The sequence below is a fragment of the Thrips palmi genome, unplaced genomic scaffold (assembly GCF_012932325.1).
Source record: "Thrips palmi isolate BJ-2018 unplaced genomic scaffold, TpBJ-2018v1 HiC_scaffold_10, whole genome shotgun sequence".
In the NCBI taxonomy this organism is placed as follows: Eukaryota; Metazoa; Arthropoda; class Insecta; order Thysanoptera; family Thripidae; genus Thrips; species Thrips palmi.
Genome location: NW_023144621.1, coordinates 1,851,187 through 1,871,226, shown reverse-complemented (window position 1 = coordinate 1,871,226; position 20,040 = coordinate 1,851,187). Strand labels below are relative to the sequence as shown.

Genomic DNA, 20,040 nt, shown 5'->3' with positions numbered 1-20,040 from the left:
CAATCTTCTTTTGAAATTTTTCTCATGCCAACAACGTTGAAGACAGATCTTCGCGGTGTTAATGTCGCTGCACCTCCTCTTCTTCGGAGTCGACGCTGTTCTGGCTGAGAACATGGAGACAGCGCGGCTGCCAGTCCGCGGTTTAGTTTCCATACCTGCCGGGTAAAAGACTGTGAAATGTCCACACTGTAAGAAATGAATTGGGAATCATGGAAGGTGCCTCAGTGTTGTAAAAGCTTAAGTTCACGAAGAATCTTCGTGAACGAATGTACGAAATTTCTCCTCGTATAAACGATTGATTCTCGTAAATTTACGAAGAACCTTAAGAAATTACCGAGATTCTATTGAAAACGTAACGGTCGGACACATGGCCAAATTATGGCGTAAAATAAAGCACGCCAAAAAGTCACGCCAAAAGTTGACGCGTCACGAAATAAAGGCCGAAAAACGGCTCGGTGTGTGTCACGCCGGCATTTGGCGTGAATTACAATGCGGGAAAAGTCATGCCAAAAACTGTCATGACAAGAAACTCACACCAAAACTTGGCGTGAATTTTTGAGTCACGCCAATTTTGGGACGACTGTTCTGTTATGCCGATTTTGTATGTACCTCTTTATTCACGCCCCTAAAACGGCACGATGGATTTTCAGTGTCTTCGTGCATCGCGCCTTCGGAGACATTTTTGCTTGGTACCTTCGTAAATTCTGGAGATTCACTATTATCCTGGTTTGGCTGAAGTGCCCTTGTCGAGTAGGGTAAAGTGCCGAACATGGATCGGGGTACCAAACATGGATCATTTCTGTTTGGGGGTCTATAACTAAAGACCAGTTGACCAGATTCTAAATTTCTGTCTTTCCTTGCTTAGACTGACCCTTTGACTGTTCGATGTTAATCTGACAAGTTTGTAACTGCGTCTCTCTACTCTGCAGGGTTGCGTTTAGAAAGACACCTAAAACAGGCCCCCGAAAATCGATGGAAAAATGACGTTCAAAAAGGTAATTTTTGCACCCCTGATTCTGGGCCAAGCAATCACCGCAGTCACTTCAAAATTTTTCATCGTGCACTTTGGACAGCTACTTTGATATTTTTGGACTACTGGATGCATACCTTGCTTTGTGTCCGTACGCTGGTGGGGTGATCCATGATTGGACCACCTTAACCTAATCTTAGCAAAAATAGCCATATTTTCTTGTCCTCACAACTTCCAAAGTATTCGAGTTAGAGGTGCTATTTTTGGTAGCCATATGACCAGTAAGGTAAACATCAATAATAGATTCAAAAATAGTGGTCAACCCATACTTAATTTCGATCTAGAGAAGATAATTTAAAAAGTGATCCATGTTTGGTAACCTTACCCTAGGTGGCGCTTGAGTTAGGCAGCGCACCCATGTACCCAGTCCTTTTTGTCCTAGCATCGTGGTGCACACTATTTTTGTCGGAAAAACCAGCGATCTGAGGGAGGCGTTCTGTGTCGCTGCCTCAGTTGCCAGGGACGTGGAGAGAGAGGCGACGGCCGACGTTAAGGTAAGTAACGCCAACCAATCAGTTCGCTGCCGGCACTACCATCCTCACCCACTCAAGTTTAATATGTCCAACAGTGCAAGTCAAGCTGCTTTCTTAACTTGCAGAGCTCGTAGCTTCCATATTTTATTTAATATTATTTTTGATAATTGATCCAGGAAGCGGAAGAAGGGAATAACTTGACTTATACCCAAATTGAGTTTTTATTTTATTATTGTGCCTTAGAATGGTTTACATCGTTACACCAAATTATTTGACTGAATTCCAAGCAGTTTAGGAGAAAATCCACATGGAAAAAGGGTATAACTCAACTTAACCCCTTTTACAGTCTAAATTTCATTGGAAAATGGAGATAACTCAACCTTAGTCTACATGAGTCCGTTTGACAAATTGGCAAAAGGATATAACTCAACTTGTGTTTTTATGGATCTAGTGTAAAAAGAATCAACTCAACTTAACCCCCCCCCTTAATTTTAAATTTCAATTTGGAAAAAAGAGCTAAGTCCAAAAAATACACCAGAGTAACATACACTTTATGCAGACTATTGTTCCACTTGACTTGTCTCAAAATTCCTCTTGGTTTAGGAAATATAAGGTGAGCTGACTCTGTTTTCCATTTCAGCGGAAAGTGATAAGTCGCAGAAATCCTCTATGGAGTGACCTTACAATTTTGATTTTTTTTTCCAAAATTTTACTAATGCTTTTTGAAATTATTAACATCTGCAACATTCATTTGTTTTGTTTTAGTTTTCCCTGCTAACAGTTTTTTGTTTCTCCTGAAAAATGACCAAAATTGAGTTATCCCCTTCTTCCGCTTCCTGGATCAATTTCACGATGGAAAATTTACAGAGTGGTCCGTTCCCAATCATTTCGCAATAAGGATTTTCTTCTAATGTTGAATATTGATTCTATAGCGTGTTGATATACTTCATTTCAAATCACCTCCCAAAATATTTATGCTGTAATTCATTCATTCAACCAAAAGCACGCAACTCAACTCGGAATCGAGGAGTGTAACCTAGACATGCCACTGCCGTCACACCAAGTTGATACCCGAGCGCAGTTTCACTGTTATTACAATGCAGCAAGGCAGGTTCGCGATGCTACGTCACTTCCGACAATTCACGGCTCCAGCTTACGCCTACCATGCGCCTACCTAGGCCTCCCGCGCGGTCTTGCGTTCCGCACGATTCGGCAATCTCCTTTGCCAGAAACCGGCAAACCAACCGACGTGGTCGCTTATCAAATCATTTTTTTTCATTTACGGTGAAGGGCTCTGCTCCCCAAACCTCCCTTTCAAGTATGGTGATACACTGTTCGCTGGGCATAGACTGCACGTCACTTTTGGGCTTGGCACCCTCAAAAACATCAGACAAGATAAATTTGGCAAAATATTTCTTGTCAGATTGCAGCCTATTGGGGATTTGAAGCTGGATCGAAGGACAAAATGGTTCCCGTTTTCGCCATCAGACAGATTCCAGACCTCAAGGGCAAGCCATTTGCCGACACCTCATGGATTTGGACCAAACTTGGTACACCTATACCTTTTGAGACAACAATTTGTTTAGAGAATTTATTGTTGTTGTTAAAAATGAAACAATGTTTGAAACTAATTTGACGTCATCATCAAGAGTGCTCAAAATCTCATCAAAGACTCATCTATATGTTGTCTTTTCACCTGCCAAGGGCCAACATGGTGAACTAAATACTTAGGGAGATATCATGGCCGTTCAGAAGCGTTCGGATACGCACGCGCGCACGCAGGATGAAAGAAAATACATTTTTCAGCCACTTCGTCATCGTTCAGCCAATGATTCGCCGTCCAAAATGCTTTCTGTTTCAGTCTCTTTTTAGACAAGAGGCCCGAAAAGCTATGCAGCGGGCGCGTGCCATATCAGCTTATGCAATTCTGGCTTTGGTAAGAATGTCTCTGGCAATGTCCAGCATATAATTTGCGGTATCAAGTAAATTAAATTTCACAAGTTTGAAACTTTTCTACGACTACAAATACACTGGTTTTCTAAGTGGAATATTTAACTCATTTCAAATGCAATATAACATTTTCATTGAGTTTTTGGTGCCATGAAAAATTTATTGCATAACAAGTGCGATAAATATTGTGTTGCATTAGCGTATTTATAACTTTATTAGGGTAGTTGTCACTTCGTCACTCCGAAACTGTGATAATCAGGGCCCAAACCCGCCAAAACCCTGCTCATTGAATGAAGCTCATCACATTAGAAATATATCAGTGTTTGCGCCTTCGTAGCGCTGTTGCGAAAGTTGTGAAACCAATGTATGCCGCCCTGAATGCCGTCATCGCTAGACTCTTATTAACGCGATGTGAGCTCTGCGGCCGAGTCTGCGGCACCCTCGATCGGGTCGAGTACGGTGCTTCGGAGAAGAACTGGAACGGAAGTTATTACGAAATCAATATCTAAGCACTGGTGGAACAGAGGCGTTAAAATTATGCCCTTCAATGGCGTAAACTCGACACCCCCCAGCAAAAGTCTGCTATCTGTGCGAGGCCAAAACATAAGCCGCTATCTGCGTGCGGTCTAATTCTAAAGCCGCCATCTGCGCCGGACCAAAATAAAAGCCGCTAACCAACTTTCCGTATAGGTTAGGGTTGACATAAACATAGCAAATTACTAATTAACCATTCGGACAATGTTTCTGGGCCGTGGCAAAGTGACTCTGACAAACTTTAGTAACAAACAGGTAAAAGTTTGATAGCGATGTCTGTATTAGTTCTTAAACTATATAGAGTCAAAGTCGCGAGGTGGGGAAAGCAGATAGCGGCTTTTATTTTGGTCCGGCGCAGATGGCGGCTTTAGAATCGTTCGCACGCAGATAGCGGCTTATGTTTTAGCCTCGCACAGATAGCAGACTTTTGCTGGGGGGTGTCGAAACGATTTGCGCCCCTGGAGCGGTGGGTACACTGTTAAAAAATGGTTGTATAGAAACAATCAGATGAGTGAAAATTTAGTCGTTCCAAAACAAAGAATTTTATCATGAACCAAAGCGAAAGAAATGTTGAATCTTGTAAGCGACAATTTGTCGTTAACAAAATTCTTGTTATCATCCTAAACGATACTATTTGTATGGAAACAAAATCTTTTGCAATTATCTGCTCAATTAAAGCAAATTATGAATAATCATCTATTGGCCTTCTTTAGTCATAGCCAACATTACTTTTATTTAAAAAATAACTAGGCAAAATAAATTTAGCGACAAAAGTACTCCATGAATACTTGTCCCAGACATTACAAAATCTTTTTCGACTTACAACACTTGTTGTAAATAGACTGGCTGATGTGTTATTACAAGTTAGTCGTTGTGAAATTATCCTTTAGTTCCAGTACGAGTTTGGTTAAACAAGCTATTCGTTCCACAACAAATCTTGTCGCCAAAAAAATTAGCGATAAATGTGTCGCTAAGTTAGGACAAAATTTTTGTCAGTGTATCGTAAATGCCTTTTGGAAAGGGCATTAAAATTTTGCTTGAAAGTTCTTTACTATTCGCGACCTTCCCAAGGGCATAAAATGATTTGCGCCCTTGAAGCGTCTGCGTCGCCATCGGTTGCCATTCTGTCACTTCCGCGGAGCGAAATTCTCATACTTCTTCTTGCTTTTGTTCTTGATTTCTTCTTGACTCCCGGTAGCTCTGCTCCGGAGCACCCTATGGATTGGCGACCCCATTTCCTCCGCAACCTCCCAAAACCACACTGCAAGAAAAAGTGTGGATAGTACAACAAAAGTACAAAAAAAAAATAACTGTACAATAAAAGTACAACAGGGATTGTAGAAAATACAACGAGCATTGTACAAACCACAACGCGCCCTGGACTGCTGCACAGCACTCGTTACGCCGGTTCACTGTTAACCTGAGTGTTGCGTTTCTGCAAGTGACAAGCTGCTACATTTATGAATTGAGTCGCTTGCGAGCCATCGGCAATTCTGTCCATGCACCTCGATCAAATGCAATTTTGGAGATGCGTGCCGCTTTGCGGAGAAGCACGTGGTGCCTTGCGTTGTTTGAATTTGAGGAAGGTGTTTGTTTCCCTTTCGTGCATGGACGTGTTTGCCCCGGTGCAAGCCTGCTTTGCGGTCTGCTTTGCAAAATTGCAAGGCAGCCCTCGCACTCACACAAGAAAAATGCAAGGGACATCTTGCGATCCAGCTTGCACTACTGCAAGGCAGCCCTTGCACTTCCATTGCAAGGCACGCATCCCGATGCGCCTCTTCCTCCTCATCTTCCTCTTCTCATTGATCATGCCCGAAAGGGCTGATGCGCAACTGGGTGGGTGGAATCGAACCCCGGTCCTGTAGCTTCGTAGCGCGGACGCTTACCCCGAGACTACAGGACTTGTCGATGTTCCGATGGCGCCGTACTGCATATGGCCCAAGCGCGCAGGAGGGGACAGTTGCTGCTTGCGATGGTGGGGGTTGGCTTGCAGTCAAGACGCAATGGTCTGTTTGCATTGATGCAAGGCTAGCCGCAGGCCGAGGCATGCGGAATCGCAAAGCAGCCTTGCATTGCCGCGAGGGACAGCCTGCATCGTCGGAGCGCGGCTGGACTTGCGATTCTGCAAAGCGAGGCGCATGGCCTTCCATGCGACTGCGCGGGGCAAACCTTGCGTCGCTTTGCTTTGCAATATCGCAAGGGTCCTTGTGCGTCTGGCACCCAAAAAAGCCGTGTTGCCTTGCGTTTGGCACAGGTTTGCCTTGCAGAATCGCAAGGTGGAGAGGCAGTGCAATTAAAGCCTTGCGTTTCTGCAAGTTTAACTTGCAATCATCAGAAACGCAAAACACCCCGCTAGGTGTTCCTTGCGAAAGGGACACTTGCAGGTCTAGGCTTGCATTTTGCCTTGCGTTTTGCCTTGCACTTGGCAGAATCGCAACAGGTGGAACTACAGTGTTCCATTGTACTTTGTACAACAATTGTTGTACTTGAAAAGTACACAAAATTCCTGATAAAAATTTGCCAGAAATTTGTGTACTATTGTTGTGGTTATTTCCTGCAGTGCTGCGCGTATAGCCAAACGAAAACTGACGCAGGTGTCCGTGATGGTGTCGTTCTCGACGGACACGAGCTCCGCGACGATGCGCTTCATCGTCAAGCATTTCGGCCCCGCCGCGTTTTGGTGCGCAGGGTTCGGGTTGCTGATTGTCACCTTCAGCAGCCAGAACTGGTTGTACACCCTTCTGGTGGCGCAGCTGACCCTCCACCAGGCCTGCTCGGCGCTGCTCCGGCAGGTCGGGATGCGACTGAAGGTAGGCCAACTGCGCACCTAGGCCCTTGTGCCTCGTGGAGTTCCATGAAGATGTTGATTATGATCCATTTTAGATTTCGCTACGTTTCCAGGCAAATATTTGCATCGGAAAATCAACCCCCAGGGTTAAAACATAACAAGTAAAGTAACGATACACATAGGCATCTTTGGCCCGTCCCGTACATTTTAAAGTTTGCGAGTTTCGCCAAACCCTAACGGGATGCGTACCTTAATCTGGGCGAAATTAAGGGGGGGGGCTATACTGAAAAAAAATGGCTGTTTTCGCATCCACTCTGTACTGAAGTGTGTGCCTCTAGAGGCATCTGTTTACAGCTCTGTGCTTGCCAGGCACACACTTTTTTAATTAAAAAAGAAAGTTAAAACATGTGTGTCTCAAGCTATCTCAAACAGTGGGTCAACTTGAGACAACGTTGGAGGCCCATGTCTCCCATTTGAAGTGACCCCAAAGGTTATGGGTGTCAAACCGATTGGAGTCATGTGAAATTCTGCGTAGTGAAATTCAAGATGCGGGTTGGTGAAAGAAGTTTAAAATAGACACAAAGGACACAAAGCCGAAAAAAACCGTGAGATATTGTATCAAGTTTCCCCTGTTTAAATTTAAATACTAGGCGCATCCGGCAAGATTCCTCCTAATGCGGGGGCATCTCAATAGCATCCTTCATTTTAAGCGTAACTTTGTGGTTGACTTAAGCATTGAGTTACGCTTAAGTTTTACCACTACTTACATCTTTTGGGATCGCGCAACATCCTTCGGGGTTTACAGACCCAGAACGGCATCGCTAGCACGGCTCGCTGCTTGGAAATGCACAGTCGCTTGACGAGGTCGTGCCGCCTTCTCAACGACGTGTTTGGACATAAACTGCCCTTCTTTCACATGGTTGGCCTGGCTATCCCTTTGGTACGTACTGGAGAACGAAACAAACCAGAGAGTAAATCAGCACTACTAAAGCGTAACTCTATGCTTGAGTCAAGCATAAAGTTACGCTTGAAGACGTTACGCTTGAAATGGAGCATACTCTGGAAATTCCCCCATGCATTTAGATAGGGGGAATCCTGGTGTAGTAGCCTGTTACGCTTGATTTCAAGCGTAAACTAATTACGCTTGAAAACAGAGGGTAATAATACGCTTTAGTTTTACCAGTGAGTATGCGAAAAACTTTTTCCTTTGATGAAATACTTCCAGAGGAAACATTTTGCTAAATAACCAGTTTTTTTCCCGTTATTTAGAAAAAATTATTAAAGGTACTATTGGAGGTTTATGAGGACTGGGCGGATACTTGAGTGAAGTAGAGTCAGTAACGAAACAAACGTGTTGAATTTAATGCGCAGATCAAACAGGAGAGCCGATACAAAGGAGGTCAGTCATTATACAGGGTGAGTTTTCTCAATGTGTCAATAATTTGTAGGTAGTTTGGGCACCCCAAGGCGATCATTTTCTACCAATGAACTAGTGGGCGCAAACGTCTACGTACGGAGATAATTGGTGTTTTGTAATTGGCCTTCGCGCCTGCGAGGTAGGCACCCGCAGCCACTGATGGTCGCAGGACCTCGCGTGGGAGTGTCGCGGGTCTAGGAGGGGTGCTTCGAGTCTCGTAGGGGTGCGGCGGACCTTGCAAATGTCTTTTGGGAGGGGTTGCCGCGGGTCTCAAGAGGCTGTCATGGTGGCCCCCGTTACAATGGATCTCACGGCTGTCTTTGCGAGGGTGGCGGGATTCCTCGGATACTTCCGCGAGGTCAGTGGCACTCCCGCGAGTACTGCTAGTCCCGCGACACCCCCAGGACAGGTCCTGCCGCCCTCAGTGGCACCGGGTGCCTACCTCGTAGGCGCAAAACCCAATTACAAAACACCAATTATCTCCGTACCTAGACGTTTGCGCCCGCTAGTTCATTGGCGAAAAATGGTCCCCTAGAGATGCCTAAACTGCCTGCAAATTATTGACACATTGAGGAAACTCACCCCTGTATATCAAAAGATCAAAAAGAACAGGAAGAACATTTAGCCAATCAGAAACATAGACCAGGAATGACCATCAGAACTACCAACTGTAGGATACAAAATTATAATACAATACCCTCCCTTAATTTTGGCAAGCGTACAGACATGACGATATTAACAAATCGTATACAAAACTCAAAAGTGAAAAGTTAAAGTTAAACGGCCCAAAAATAAAAGTATCACAAGGCAAGTGAAGTTAAATTTACACGGCCAACAAGATAAAATTATCACAAGGCAAGTAAAAACGTATAAAAATAATACTGTTCACAATCACAGATAAAATGAATTTAACATTGCAAAAATTCACTAAATGAGAGATCAAAATGAAAATTAACATTGCAAAGTTTACTACTTAAGAAAGCAAATGAAAATTAACATTACAAATTCACTACATGAAAAAAAAGGCAAGAAAGCATTTAACATTGCAAAGTTTCCTTAAATGAAAAGAAAATTAATTACAAATCATAAGCAAGCTAAATAAGAGCTCTAGTAATTAACACAGCAAAAAAAAACATTTACCTATAATCACAAAATTATGGCAAACTAGTCACACACATGAAAAATAAAATAGGAACAAATTAAATACATGACTAAAGAGGGAAGCTACATTACAAACCACACAAGCCCAAAGACTTCAAACACTTACAGAACTTCAATTTAGCAAGAGGTTTAGTAAACACATCTACAGGCATATCTAAAGTGTTCATGTACTTCACAGAAATTTCACCACTCTTTGACACTTGTTGAATGTAGTGGAACCTCACATCAATGTGTTTGGTTCTCTTCTTCCTCGAGTCGTTCCCAACCATGGCCTGGGCAGACTTGTTGTCGTTGAAGAGGACGGTTGGTGAGGTGGTGGAGCCAGGGCAGAACTCCTCCAGCAGGTTCCTCGTGAAAACAATCTCCTTGCAGCATTCGGACATGGAAATGTACTCTGCCTCTGTGCTGCTCAGTGCCACCACAGACTGCTTCCTGGACTCCCAAACGACAGCTCCTCCAGCCAAGGTCAGGGCAAAGCCGGTGTAGGACTTCCGGTCTGCACCATTCGCCCAGTCAGCATCCGCATAGGCAGTCAGATCTTGTCCTGTTTTGCAGAAATTGAGACAAACGTTAGTGGTGCCTCTCAAGTAGCGAAGTACCCGTTTGGCGCAAGCCCAGCTCTCCTTGTCAGGGCAGGCGTTGTTCTGGCTGAGTTGACTGACGGCATAAGCCAAGTCATATCTGGTACAGACAGCAAGGTACATCAAGGAGCCAATTAACTCTTGGTACTCCCTAGCATCAGAACTGTTGACAGGATTAGAACGATTAGGTGTCACCATGTTCTCCAAAGGTGTAGCGATGGGGTGACAGTCGTCCATGTCGAATCTCCTCAAAACTTCCTCTGCATAGTGGGCCTGGCTGAGCTGGAAGTCGTTCCCCTTCCTGATGACCTTGATTCCCAGGAACTCGGAAATCTCTCCAAGGTCCTTGATCTTGAATCTCGTGGCCAATTTGGACTTCAGGGATGCCATCAGCTCCGGTGAATCACTAAACAAGAAAAAGTCATCTACATACAAGGCCACATAAATGACTTTGCCGTCAGAGTGCTTGTAGAAAACACAGGGCTCGTGCTCTGATTTCTTGAAGTCAAGTTCTTGCATAACGCTGTCCACCTTCTCGTACCAAACACGAGCAGACTGCTTCAAGCCGTAGATCGCCTTCCTGAGAAGACAAACTTTGTCCTCGTTCCCCTTGCTGACAAACCCCTCTGGCTGCTCCATGTAGACAACTTCAGTCAGGTCCCCGTGGAGGAACGCAGTTGTGACATCCATGTGGTGGACATCCATTCCCTTCTCAGCAGCTAGGGCAAACAGCAACCTGATGGTAGAGTGTCTCACAATGGGAGAATAGGTCTCATAGTAGTCCACACCATGACGCTGAGTGAACCCTTTGGCAACAAGTCTAGACTTGTGCTCACGAATGGAACCATCAGCAGATTTCTTCGTCTTGAAGACCCAGCGGCACTTAACAACATTTACATCTGGTCGAGGTACAAGTTCCCAGGATTTGTTCTCAACATGAGAATTGTACTCACGATGCATGGATACATCCCAAAGCTTGCTGTCACTCCTACTCTTGGCCTCGGCATACGAAGTGGGATCACCTTGGGAAACAGCACGGTCCATTGCCATGTACAGCAGCATATTGGAGAATCTTGCTGGCAGCTTCTTGTTCCTTGTGGGGCGGCCCTCCCTCAGATCTGAGTCTTCATGTTCTGAAGACTCGTCTGGTTCTGGGTCTTGACCTGTAGGCATAGAATCAGTAGAGTCAATCACACCATGGTCACCTGAGCATGGTCCAGACTCGTCACTGTCAGCCTCAGCAGTCAGGTCTTCTAGGAACTTGACATCTCTCGCTGTTGTCACCGCAGCAGGACTCTTCTGTGGCGCCACTCTGTAGCCCTTGGTGCCGTCGCAGTAGCCAACCATCCAATGTGCCTCAGCTCTGGAGTCGAACTTCTTCCGCTTCTCCTTTGGGACATAAACATAACATTTAGAGCCAAAAATTCTGAGATTTGACAAGTCAGGTTTCTCGCCGCTCCAAGCCTCTTCTGGGGTAGTCCCTGGCAGCGCCCTGGTGGGCACACGGTTCTTGATGTAAACTGCAGTTTGGACGGCTTCAGCCCAGAAGCGCTTGTCCAATCCGGAATCCATGAGCATGGCCCTCGCCTTGTCGTTGAGAGTCCTGTTCAAGCGCTCAGAGATTCCATTCATCTGCGGGTTGTAGGCTACAGTGGTTTCATGAATAATTCCAGCTTCTTTAAGGAGATCAGACATACCAAGATACTCTCCACCGTTGTCACTACGCAGGCGCTTGATCTTCTTTCCTGTCTGGGTCTCAACCATAGTCTTGAATTCCTTGAACTTCTCCGTGACATCATCCTTGTGCTTGAGAAAGTACACAAAAGATTTCCTCGAGAAAGCATCGGTGAAAGTTGCAAAATAATTGGCTCCTCCCCATGAAGCCACTTCCGCAGAACACACATCAGACAGGATCAGGTCCAAAATGTGCTTCGCCTTGCCAGGCTTGGGTCTCCCAAGGAAAGGGCGTTTCGCCATTTTCCCCTGCAGACATGGAACACAGTTGGGTTTCTCAACATAGACAAAATCAATACCTGTTGCCAATTTCTTGAGTTCCAACATAGACTTCGGGTTCAGGTGAGCAAGTCTTCTGTGCCAAAGTTCAAAACTGCCATCATCATCCTTGGGTTTCTCTTCTTGCACTGGATTCTGGTTGTCGCAAGTTGGTGCGTCATCAGCTGGGTTCTCAGTAGGAACATCCTGTGCGATAGTTGCTCTGTGCTTGGGTGCCTTCTTGGATTCCAATAAATACACACCATCCTGTGCATTCGCTGTCATGTGCACCTGGCCTGCAACTTTGAAATCATTAACATGATACATTCGACAAGCATCTTCATCAAACACTAGACGCCAGCCCTTGGCAGCCAAGCCATGGACAGAAAGAAGGTTAGAAGCCACTTCAGGAACCAAAAATGCATCTTCAATAACTCTGTGAACGTTGTCAATCTCAATGGGAATATTCCCCTTGCCTCTTGTCTCAATAGAAGAGTTGTCAGCAATATAAACACCATGGCCGCTCACATCTTGCAAGGATTCAAACAAATCTCTTCTTCCAGACATATGATTTGAGCACCCAGAATCAACAACCCAAGTGGTGTGCCTAACATGGCTGACATTCATAGCTACCAACTTAGCGCTGTGCTTCTTCTCGTGCTTCTTAGAAGGCTCCGGTTTTCCACCGCCAGAGTTTGAATCGTGCTTCCCCTTCTCCTCTGGGCACTTGGATCTGACATGTCCCAGCTTCTGGCATCCAAAGCATTTGGGCTGCCACTTCTTCTTGCCGTTGTTGCCAGCAAATAGAGCCGTTGTTCCTGGAGCATTAGGGATATTAGTACGAACATCAGTAGACAGTAGGCGAGTACGAACCAAGTCAGAAGTAATCGCAACATTTGAGTTCTCAATAGCCATTACAAAAGGGTTTCCCTATTTTGGGCCAAGGTTGTTCAGCATAATAACCCCAACATATTCATCGGATAATGGAGATCCAATTTCCTTCAACTGTCTTGCTGTGCTCATCACATTGTCAACATAATCCCTCACACTGTTGAAATGATCCATCTTCACATTCATGATGTGCCTCTGTAGACTCATCTTCCGGCCGAGTCCCTTCGATTCATAGGCTTCTGCAAGCGATTTCCAGGCAGCATTGGCAGTCGCCACATCACTAGGGATATTAATCTGAGCAGATTCGTCGACGTACAAACAGATCTTCGCCAAAGCACGGCCATCCAGCACACTATCGGGATCATTGACAGTTCCAGCAGCATACTCCCACAAGCCCTCGTGCAACAACAGCATTAGCATGTTGAACTTCCATGAAAGATAGTTTTCAGGACCCTGAAGTTTTCGCACATTGCTAGGGAGACTGCCTCCACCACTCACGATAGTTCTCTCGTTGCTTGATCCGCTGCCGCTGGATTCGCCTTCATGGTCTTGTCGTCTCGTGTTCACCATGATGACAGCTGGCAGCTAACCTCTTCAAAACACGTGGAGTTCAGACTTCCGGTAATCTTCAAAGTATCGCAGCAGTCACGTTGTCTGGGCCCATAACCTATTGGAGGTTTATGAGGACTGGGCGGATACTTGAGTGAAGTAGAGTCAGTAACGAAACAAACGTGTTGAATTTAATGCGCAGATCAAACAGGAGAGTCGATACAAAGGAGGTCAGTCATTATATATCAAAAGATCAAAAAGAACAGGAAGAACATTTAGCCAATCAGAAACATAGACCAGGAATGACCATCAGAACTACCAACTGTAGGATACAAAATTATAATACAATAGGTACAAGCCGTTTCTGAAACTTAAGAGTTGCTTCCTGAACCTATGAAATTATGTAGCTTACTAACGGAGTTCTTCTTCATTCATAGCTAAAAAGGTTCGAAATATTAAGTTGTGGACCTCTTACAAAGTCAATTGTAAGCTAACGATGAAATTTTTGGAAATTATTATATACGAGATGTTTCTAAAGCAGAAGATACAATCTAGGCAAAACGGTACGGAAAATTCTGTTAACAACTTGTGGAAATTCTTCGTACCAACCTTGTCAATATTGCCCGTAGGACCGTACAGTCTTCTCCGCAGGACTAAACAGTCTTCCAGGCCCTACAGAGAATACTGTAAGATCCTAAGGAGAATATTGATGAGATGGCTACGGAGAATCCTGGCAAAGAAAAAACGAACAGAATTTTCCCAATCTTTTTGCCACAGTGTCCATACTTCGAGGGCAAAACCAGCAATTATCGTCAAAGTTTCGTAAAAATGCTTAGCGTGTAGCACCTGGAATGAGGGCGTTTTCGGTCAAGAATGTTCTGACTTTCAGGAATGTGACTCATGTCACAAAATACAACTGCCCTGACTGACTATTCCAGCCAACGAGGGTGACATTTCATTTCGGTATTGCAGGTGAGCACGGCCGAGGTGGTCCTTTCTGGGTATCATGTGGACGCATTCGCATTGTCCATGGTGCCGCTTCTTCTCATCTTCTTTGTATCGCAGTGCCTCTCGGGGCAACTCTTGGAAAGCAGCAGTTGGGGAGTGGCATGGAATGCCTACCAGGTGAGACGTTCAGGGCACTTTACCAAAAGATTCATCGGCATAATAAACACTTTCCTACGAACAGTTCGTGAAACAAAGTAATTCAAAGATACTTTGCAACTTTGCGAACAAAGCACTTACAATGCTTTGTACACTGTCAGGAATCTTTGTAAAGACAACAAAAGTTCCTTCGCCTACATTTTTTTTTCTCCAGAAGGTCCTTCGTTCTCTCCGGATATTTTTTCGTGCAGTGGACTCACAAGCGTTTCTGTACAGGGTCCCTGGCTTGCCGAGGACATTGTCTCCCGCCGCCTCCGCCTACTGGCCATGCAGAGAGCGAGCCGTCCCATCAACTTCGGCGTCCCAGGGCTGCTGATGCTCAACCACCGGTCCTGCCAAAAGGCGCTCCAAAGGTGGTTGCAGTACTTGCAGGTCCTGATCAGTATCCAAGGACGCCGACCAATCGCGCAGTAGCGAAAGCAAGGAAGGTCACTGCTTACCTTCAACACCTGCTATAGTCTGCTAGTTACAACAAAGTAGCAGATGAGGATAAATTTTTAAGATTTAAAATAAAGGCAGTTTTAGTGCCCCAAATCCCTGACATGTTTCTCTCTTATACGCGTCATCCGTAGGCACTAATTTTATTATCTTATGCCTTTACTGTTCCTCCCGGTACTGACAAATTTTTCTGGGACAGGCTAGTTTCACTTAACAGTATCTTTAATTGCCATAGAAGATGAGAAGGTGCAAGTGGCATGCCCACAACTCAAAAGTTCATAACTTCCAAACTCTTCCTTATCACAGGGTTCTCAGGTTTGACAATGTCTGAGATGATGATGGACTCTTTCGAAACAGAAATGGTCCTTGAATCGGACAAAGTTAACCTTAGATAATTTAATACAATCTGGCAAACTATTGAAAAATTCCAATGCTAATCGCATTGCAAGGTGTTCCCATTTTCACATTTGGCTATTTTTAAATAGCCATGTATTGGACCGTGCAGTGCCAACTGTTCAATGATTATGAGAAAATCCAAAAATTTCAAAGTGCGCATGCGCTAAATTCAAAATAACCAATAGAAAAGAGTTCTGGTCAAACCTGATTCAGTTAATACCATGACCACCTCACTCCATCTCGTGACTAACAGTGCTCATGTTCGCCAAACGAAAGTCACCCGCGTTCCGAAGTCACCCCTCCCGAGTTTATAAAGTTTGTCAAACCAACCATGGTGCTGTTTTCACGTTGTGAGTAAGAACTGTTCTACAGAATTGAGGAAAACATGACAAGACAACCGCAGCCTTTTAAAGCATGCCAAACAATCCAACCTCAGCAACAATGGAGGGGCAGTTTCAATGCGCGCCTACTCGTTTTTTCAGCCTCGCGATTTTCGAAAGGGCGCAGACGGCAAGAAAATCGGTGCCAACCCCCGAAAATTAATTTGATGCGTTGTTTCTGCTACGAACTTTTTACTAGTGATAGACTTTAAAGATGTTCCAACGTCGGGACACCGTGCAATGCGTTAGCATTGGCATTTTCGAATTTCACGGCGTTTTGATTTCTCTTTATCGGCGACTTAAAATTTTGACGGGTGGCACGATGGGACCATGCCGTTGCCATGGAGATTTTTTTTTCATGTTTTAACCATTTGCTCAGAACACAGACCATATATTGTTACTTTGATGAGCCAGGAGGTTTAGATTTGAGGAGTGGCACATTTTTTATTTGAACCATTTTTTCATATCATTAACGATTCTCGTTTTCGATTGTTGCAAATTTATGTTTTTCTAATTTACGGAAAATTTCCACGATGAATTTTCAAAAAAAATTGGAATTTTCGTTTTATTCATGGTTGAAATAGTTTAGAGTTATTTATTTGAAAATCGGAGAGGGGGGGGGGAAGAATCCACGGACCTCGGACAATAGGGGTTCTTGGGAACCCCTAAAAAAGAATAAGCTCTTCTCTCAAGGCAAGCCACCTCCCTCATTAACCTGTGATGAAGGATGTATTGTTTCATTTTCTCCAGTTTCATTTACCGTACATCTTTATTTCAATTACCTTGTTTACAACGTTGGATGAGCATCCTTCCTGAATCAACCAGCATTTCGAACCAGTCAATATCCCAACTTTTAAATTATCAGATCACATCTTCTACACAATCAATGCCCATCACCGCACTGAAAAACAAAACGTGGTCTAGACCTAACCACTGGTGTTGTCAAATGGGTGACATTTTGAACAAATCAGTTGGTGTGGTGTAGACCACGTATAGGCACGTTTGGTGTGATCTAGACTACGTTTGGTGTGGTCTAGACTCGGGTCTAGACATTTTTTTTTTGGTTTTTCAGTGCGGTCTCTCACTACTGTAAAACTTGTACTATTTTTTCAATTTCTTTTTTCCCCCTTTTCACACATTTTGCTTTAGGTCCACACATTTTCGGTTGTCAGTGAAATCCGCAGTACCGGCTTTTCAAACGTACGGCGCTGCCCTGGCGAAAATCGGAGGCCTACCAACGCCCTTGGAGAGCGTACTGAGCGATTCTCACGTTTCGGGGTAGTTTCGTTTCTTCTGACTCCTGTGCCCAAACGAGCGCAGATATCGACATGGGGTTTGTTTCTGATGTTAGGGAGGGCCATTGCCCACTAAACGCACACATTTCGAAAAGTTCACGTTCGTTGGTTTGGTGTACGTAGCGTTTGGAATACCCTAAATGTAACTTCCGTGATTGTCCAAAGAGAACATACTCGAACTTTCCGCCCCCAGTGTGGTGGTGTGGTTCGAAAATGCTGCCAACTGTCGATGGGGATTCGAAGCTTGGCATGTCTCGAGCTAATTTCGACCGAAGACCAATACGCCAGACTTCTTTCAAAGGTACTTATGCTGCAACGAAAAATGTCCTCCGTATATTCAATTTCACTACACAAATTTCGAAAAGGCAGCTGTGGACTTCTCCCCAAGCCAAACTTTAAACTTTCCATGACACGAGCCATCAAAGTGGAGTCCCTGAGATATAATTGCATGGGTCGCGGAAATCTAAGATGCTGTACACGGTCTCAAAGCGGGCTAGAGCATTATAAAATGGCGTGTATCAACAATTACCTGTAACTTCCGTGGCACCCTTTACCCAATGTTGCAGCAGCACTAGGTGAAAAAATTTTCCGCTTAAATGTCGGGCTTAGAGTATCATTTGACCCTGGAACGACTTTTAAGCCACAGCAAGCCCGAGTCAGCCGTTAAAGCCGATTTTCACACTTTGTAACTTCCGTGATAACGTAATTTCCGTGATCAAAACACCCACTAAAACGTATGGGAATACCTTATGGCTCATGTTTTTAGGAAGGTAGTACAAGGTCTTTACTATAAATACCATTGCCATAACTCTAGTATCATCCAGGACCCCAATAATCAGAAAAACTTAATTGGATATTTCTCACTTTCGGCAAATCAGAGACGCCAAAACTACCCCGAAACGTGAGAATCGCTCTACTCAGGGTGTGGGCAGGGCGTGCGTTACGCTCTCGCCCGCAGTACGCTAACGGAACACCCTGGCTACGCCTTGAGAGAGCGCAGAGTTCCGCTCCCCTGTGTCAGGTGCTCTTGACGCCCGGCGTACGCCCTGCCCACGGTCAGACAGGGCGTTGGGCTACGCTCTGGCAGGGCGTTCTGTTCCGCTGTCCAGCTTTTTACAATAAGTTGTAACTTTACTATAGACTATGGTTCCGAACACATGGATGTTGGACAAGTGTTGTACTTGGTTTAGCCAGATTTCAGCTGGCAGCCGGTCTACTGTGGAAGACGGACTTCTGTTGATCAGATAGGCGGCAGTTTGAAGTGCCTCTCCCCACATGGTGGGTTTTAGTTGAGAGTCAAACAGGAGAGCCCTGGTTTTATTCAGAAGACTTCTATTCATTCTCTCAGAAGTGCCATTTTGTTGCGGAAATCTAGGGATGCTGTAGTCAAGTATTATTCCTTTCTGTCGACACCAGAGCGATTCTCACGTTTCGGGGTAGTTTTGGCGTCTCTGATTTGCCGAAAGTGAGAAATATCCAATTAAGTTTTTCTGATTATTGGGGTCCTGGATGATACTAGAGTTATGGCAATGGTATTTATAGTAAAGACCTTGTACTACCTTCCTAAAAACATGAGCCATAAGGTATTCCCATACGTTTTAGTGGGTGTTTTGATCACGGAAATTACGTTATCACGGAAGTTACAAAGTGTGAAAATCGGCTTTAACGGCTGACTCGGGCTTGCTGTGGCTTAAAAGTCGTTCCAGGGTCAAATGATACTCTAAGCCCGACATTTAAGCGGAAAATTTTTTCACCTAGTGCTGCTGCAACATTGGGTAAAGGGTGCCACGGAAGTTACAGGTAATTGTTGATACACGCCATTTTATAATGCTCTAGCCCGCTTTGAGACCGTGTACAGCATCTTAGATTTCCGCGACCCATGCAATTATATCTCAGGGACTCCACTTTGATGGCTCGTGTCATGGAAAGTTTAAAGTTTGGCTTGGGGAGAAGTCCACAGCTGCCTTTTCGAAATTTGTGTAGTGAAATTGAATATACGGAGGACATTTTTCGTTGCAGCATAAGTACCTTTGAAAGAAGTCTGGCGTATTGGTCTTCGGTCGAAATTAGCTCGAGACATGCCAAGCTTCGAATCCCCATCGACAGTTGGCAGCATTTTCGAACCACACCACCACACTGGGGGCGGAAAGTTCGAGTATGTTCTCTTTGGACAATCACGGAAGTTACATTTAGGGTATTCCAAACGCTACGTACACCAAACCAACGAACGTGAACTTTTCGAAATGTGTGCGTTTAGTGGGCAATGGCCCTCCCTAACATCAGAAACAAACCCCATGTCGATATCTGCGCTCGTTTGGGCACAGGAGTCAGAAGAAACGAAACTACCCCGAAACGTGAGAATCGCTCACCAGTCTTTTAGTCTGTTGGAGACATACTCTCCTCCGTTATCGCAACGGATCTTACTGGCTTTGAATTGTAACCGATTCTCATTTTCCAGACTAAAAGACTTGAGATTTTCAAAGACTTCACTTTTTTGTGTCAGGAGGAAAACTGTGCAAAAGTGAGAGAAGTCATCCACTATGACAACATAGTACCTGTATCCATCGTAAGTTACTGGCTTTAGCCCTACTTCCCCAACATCAGTGTGGATTATCTCCAACACACGTGTAGCCCTCTCACGGGGTGTGTTATGGGGTAATTTGGTTTGTGATGCTTGAGTGCAAATCTCACAGACGAAATCGAGATTTTTGTATGGTATTTTAAAGGCTCCTCCTTGGCAGAGTGAGGGTAGTTTTTTTAGTTGAGAGAAATGCATGTGTACCATTTTTCTATGTCATTTTATTAAGTTCTTGTCCACAGTTGAGGACAGAGCCTTTAACCCATCACCATCCGTTCCGAGATTCACAGGCAAGCTGATTTTATAGACGCCGGCTGGAGTTCTGGTACCCTTCAGTAGAATAATGTCCTCGGGCACCTCCATGTCGGCATTAAGGATTTTCACCTCGTTTCCATGAAACAGTCCAGAACTGTTACTCCTCTC

At 44.6% G+C, this 20,040-nt stretch overlaps 1 protein-coding gene across 4 annotated transcripts in view; it reads left to right on the top strand.

Moving 5' to 3' along the window:
• The first annotated feature begins 13,785 nt into the window (after positions 1-13,785).
• Positions 13,786-20,040, top strand: part of LOC117654254 — a 20,512-nt gene continuing 14,257 nt past the window's right edge. The window contains exons 1-2 of one of the 4 annotated variants that reach the window (XM_034400643.1): positions 13,786-14,491; positions 14,747-14,883. In XM_034400643.1, coding sequence (XP_034256534.1) covers positions 14,476-14,491; positions 14,747-14,883 — 153 coding nt within the window. In that variant the 5' untranslated portion in view covers positions 13,786-14,475. Of the gene's footprint in view, positions 14,492-14,746; positions 14,884-18,117; positions 18,318-19,542; positions 19,606-19,654; positions 19,695-20,040 lie in introns of those variants that run through there. The other 3 variants (XM_034400644.1, XM_034400646.1, XM_034400653.1) reach the window with 3 other exon arrangements.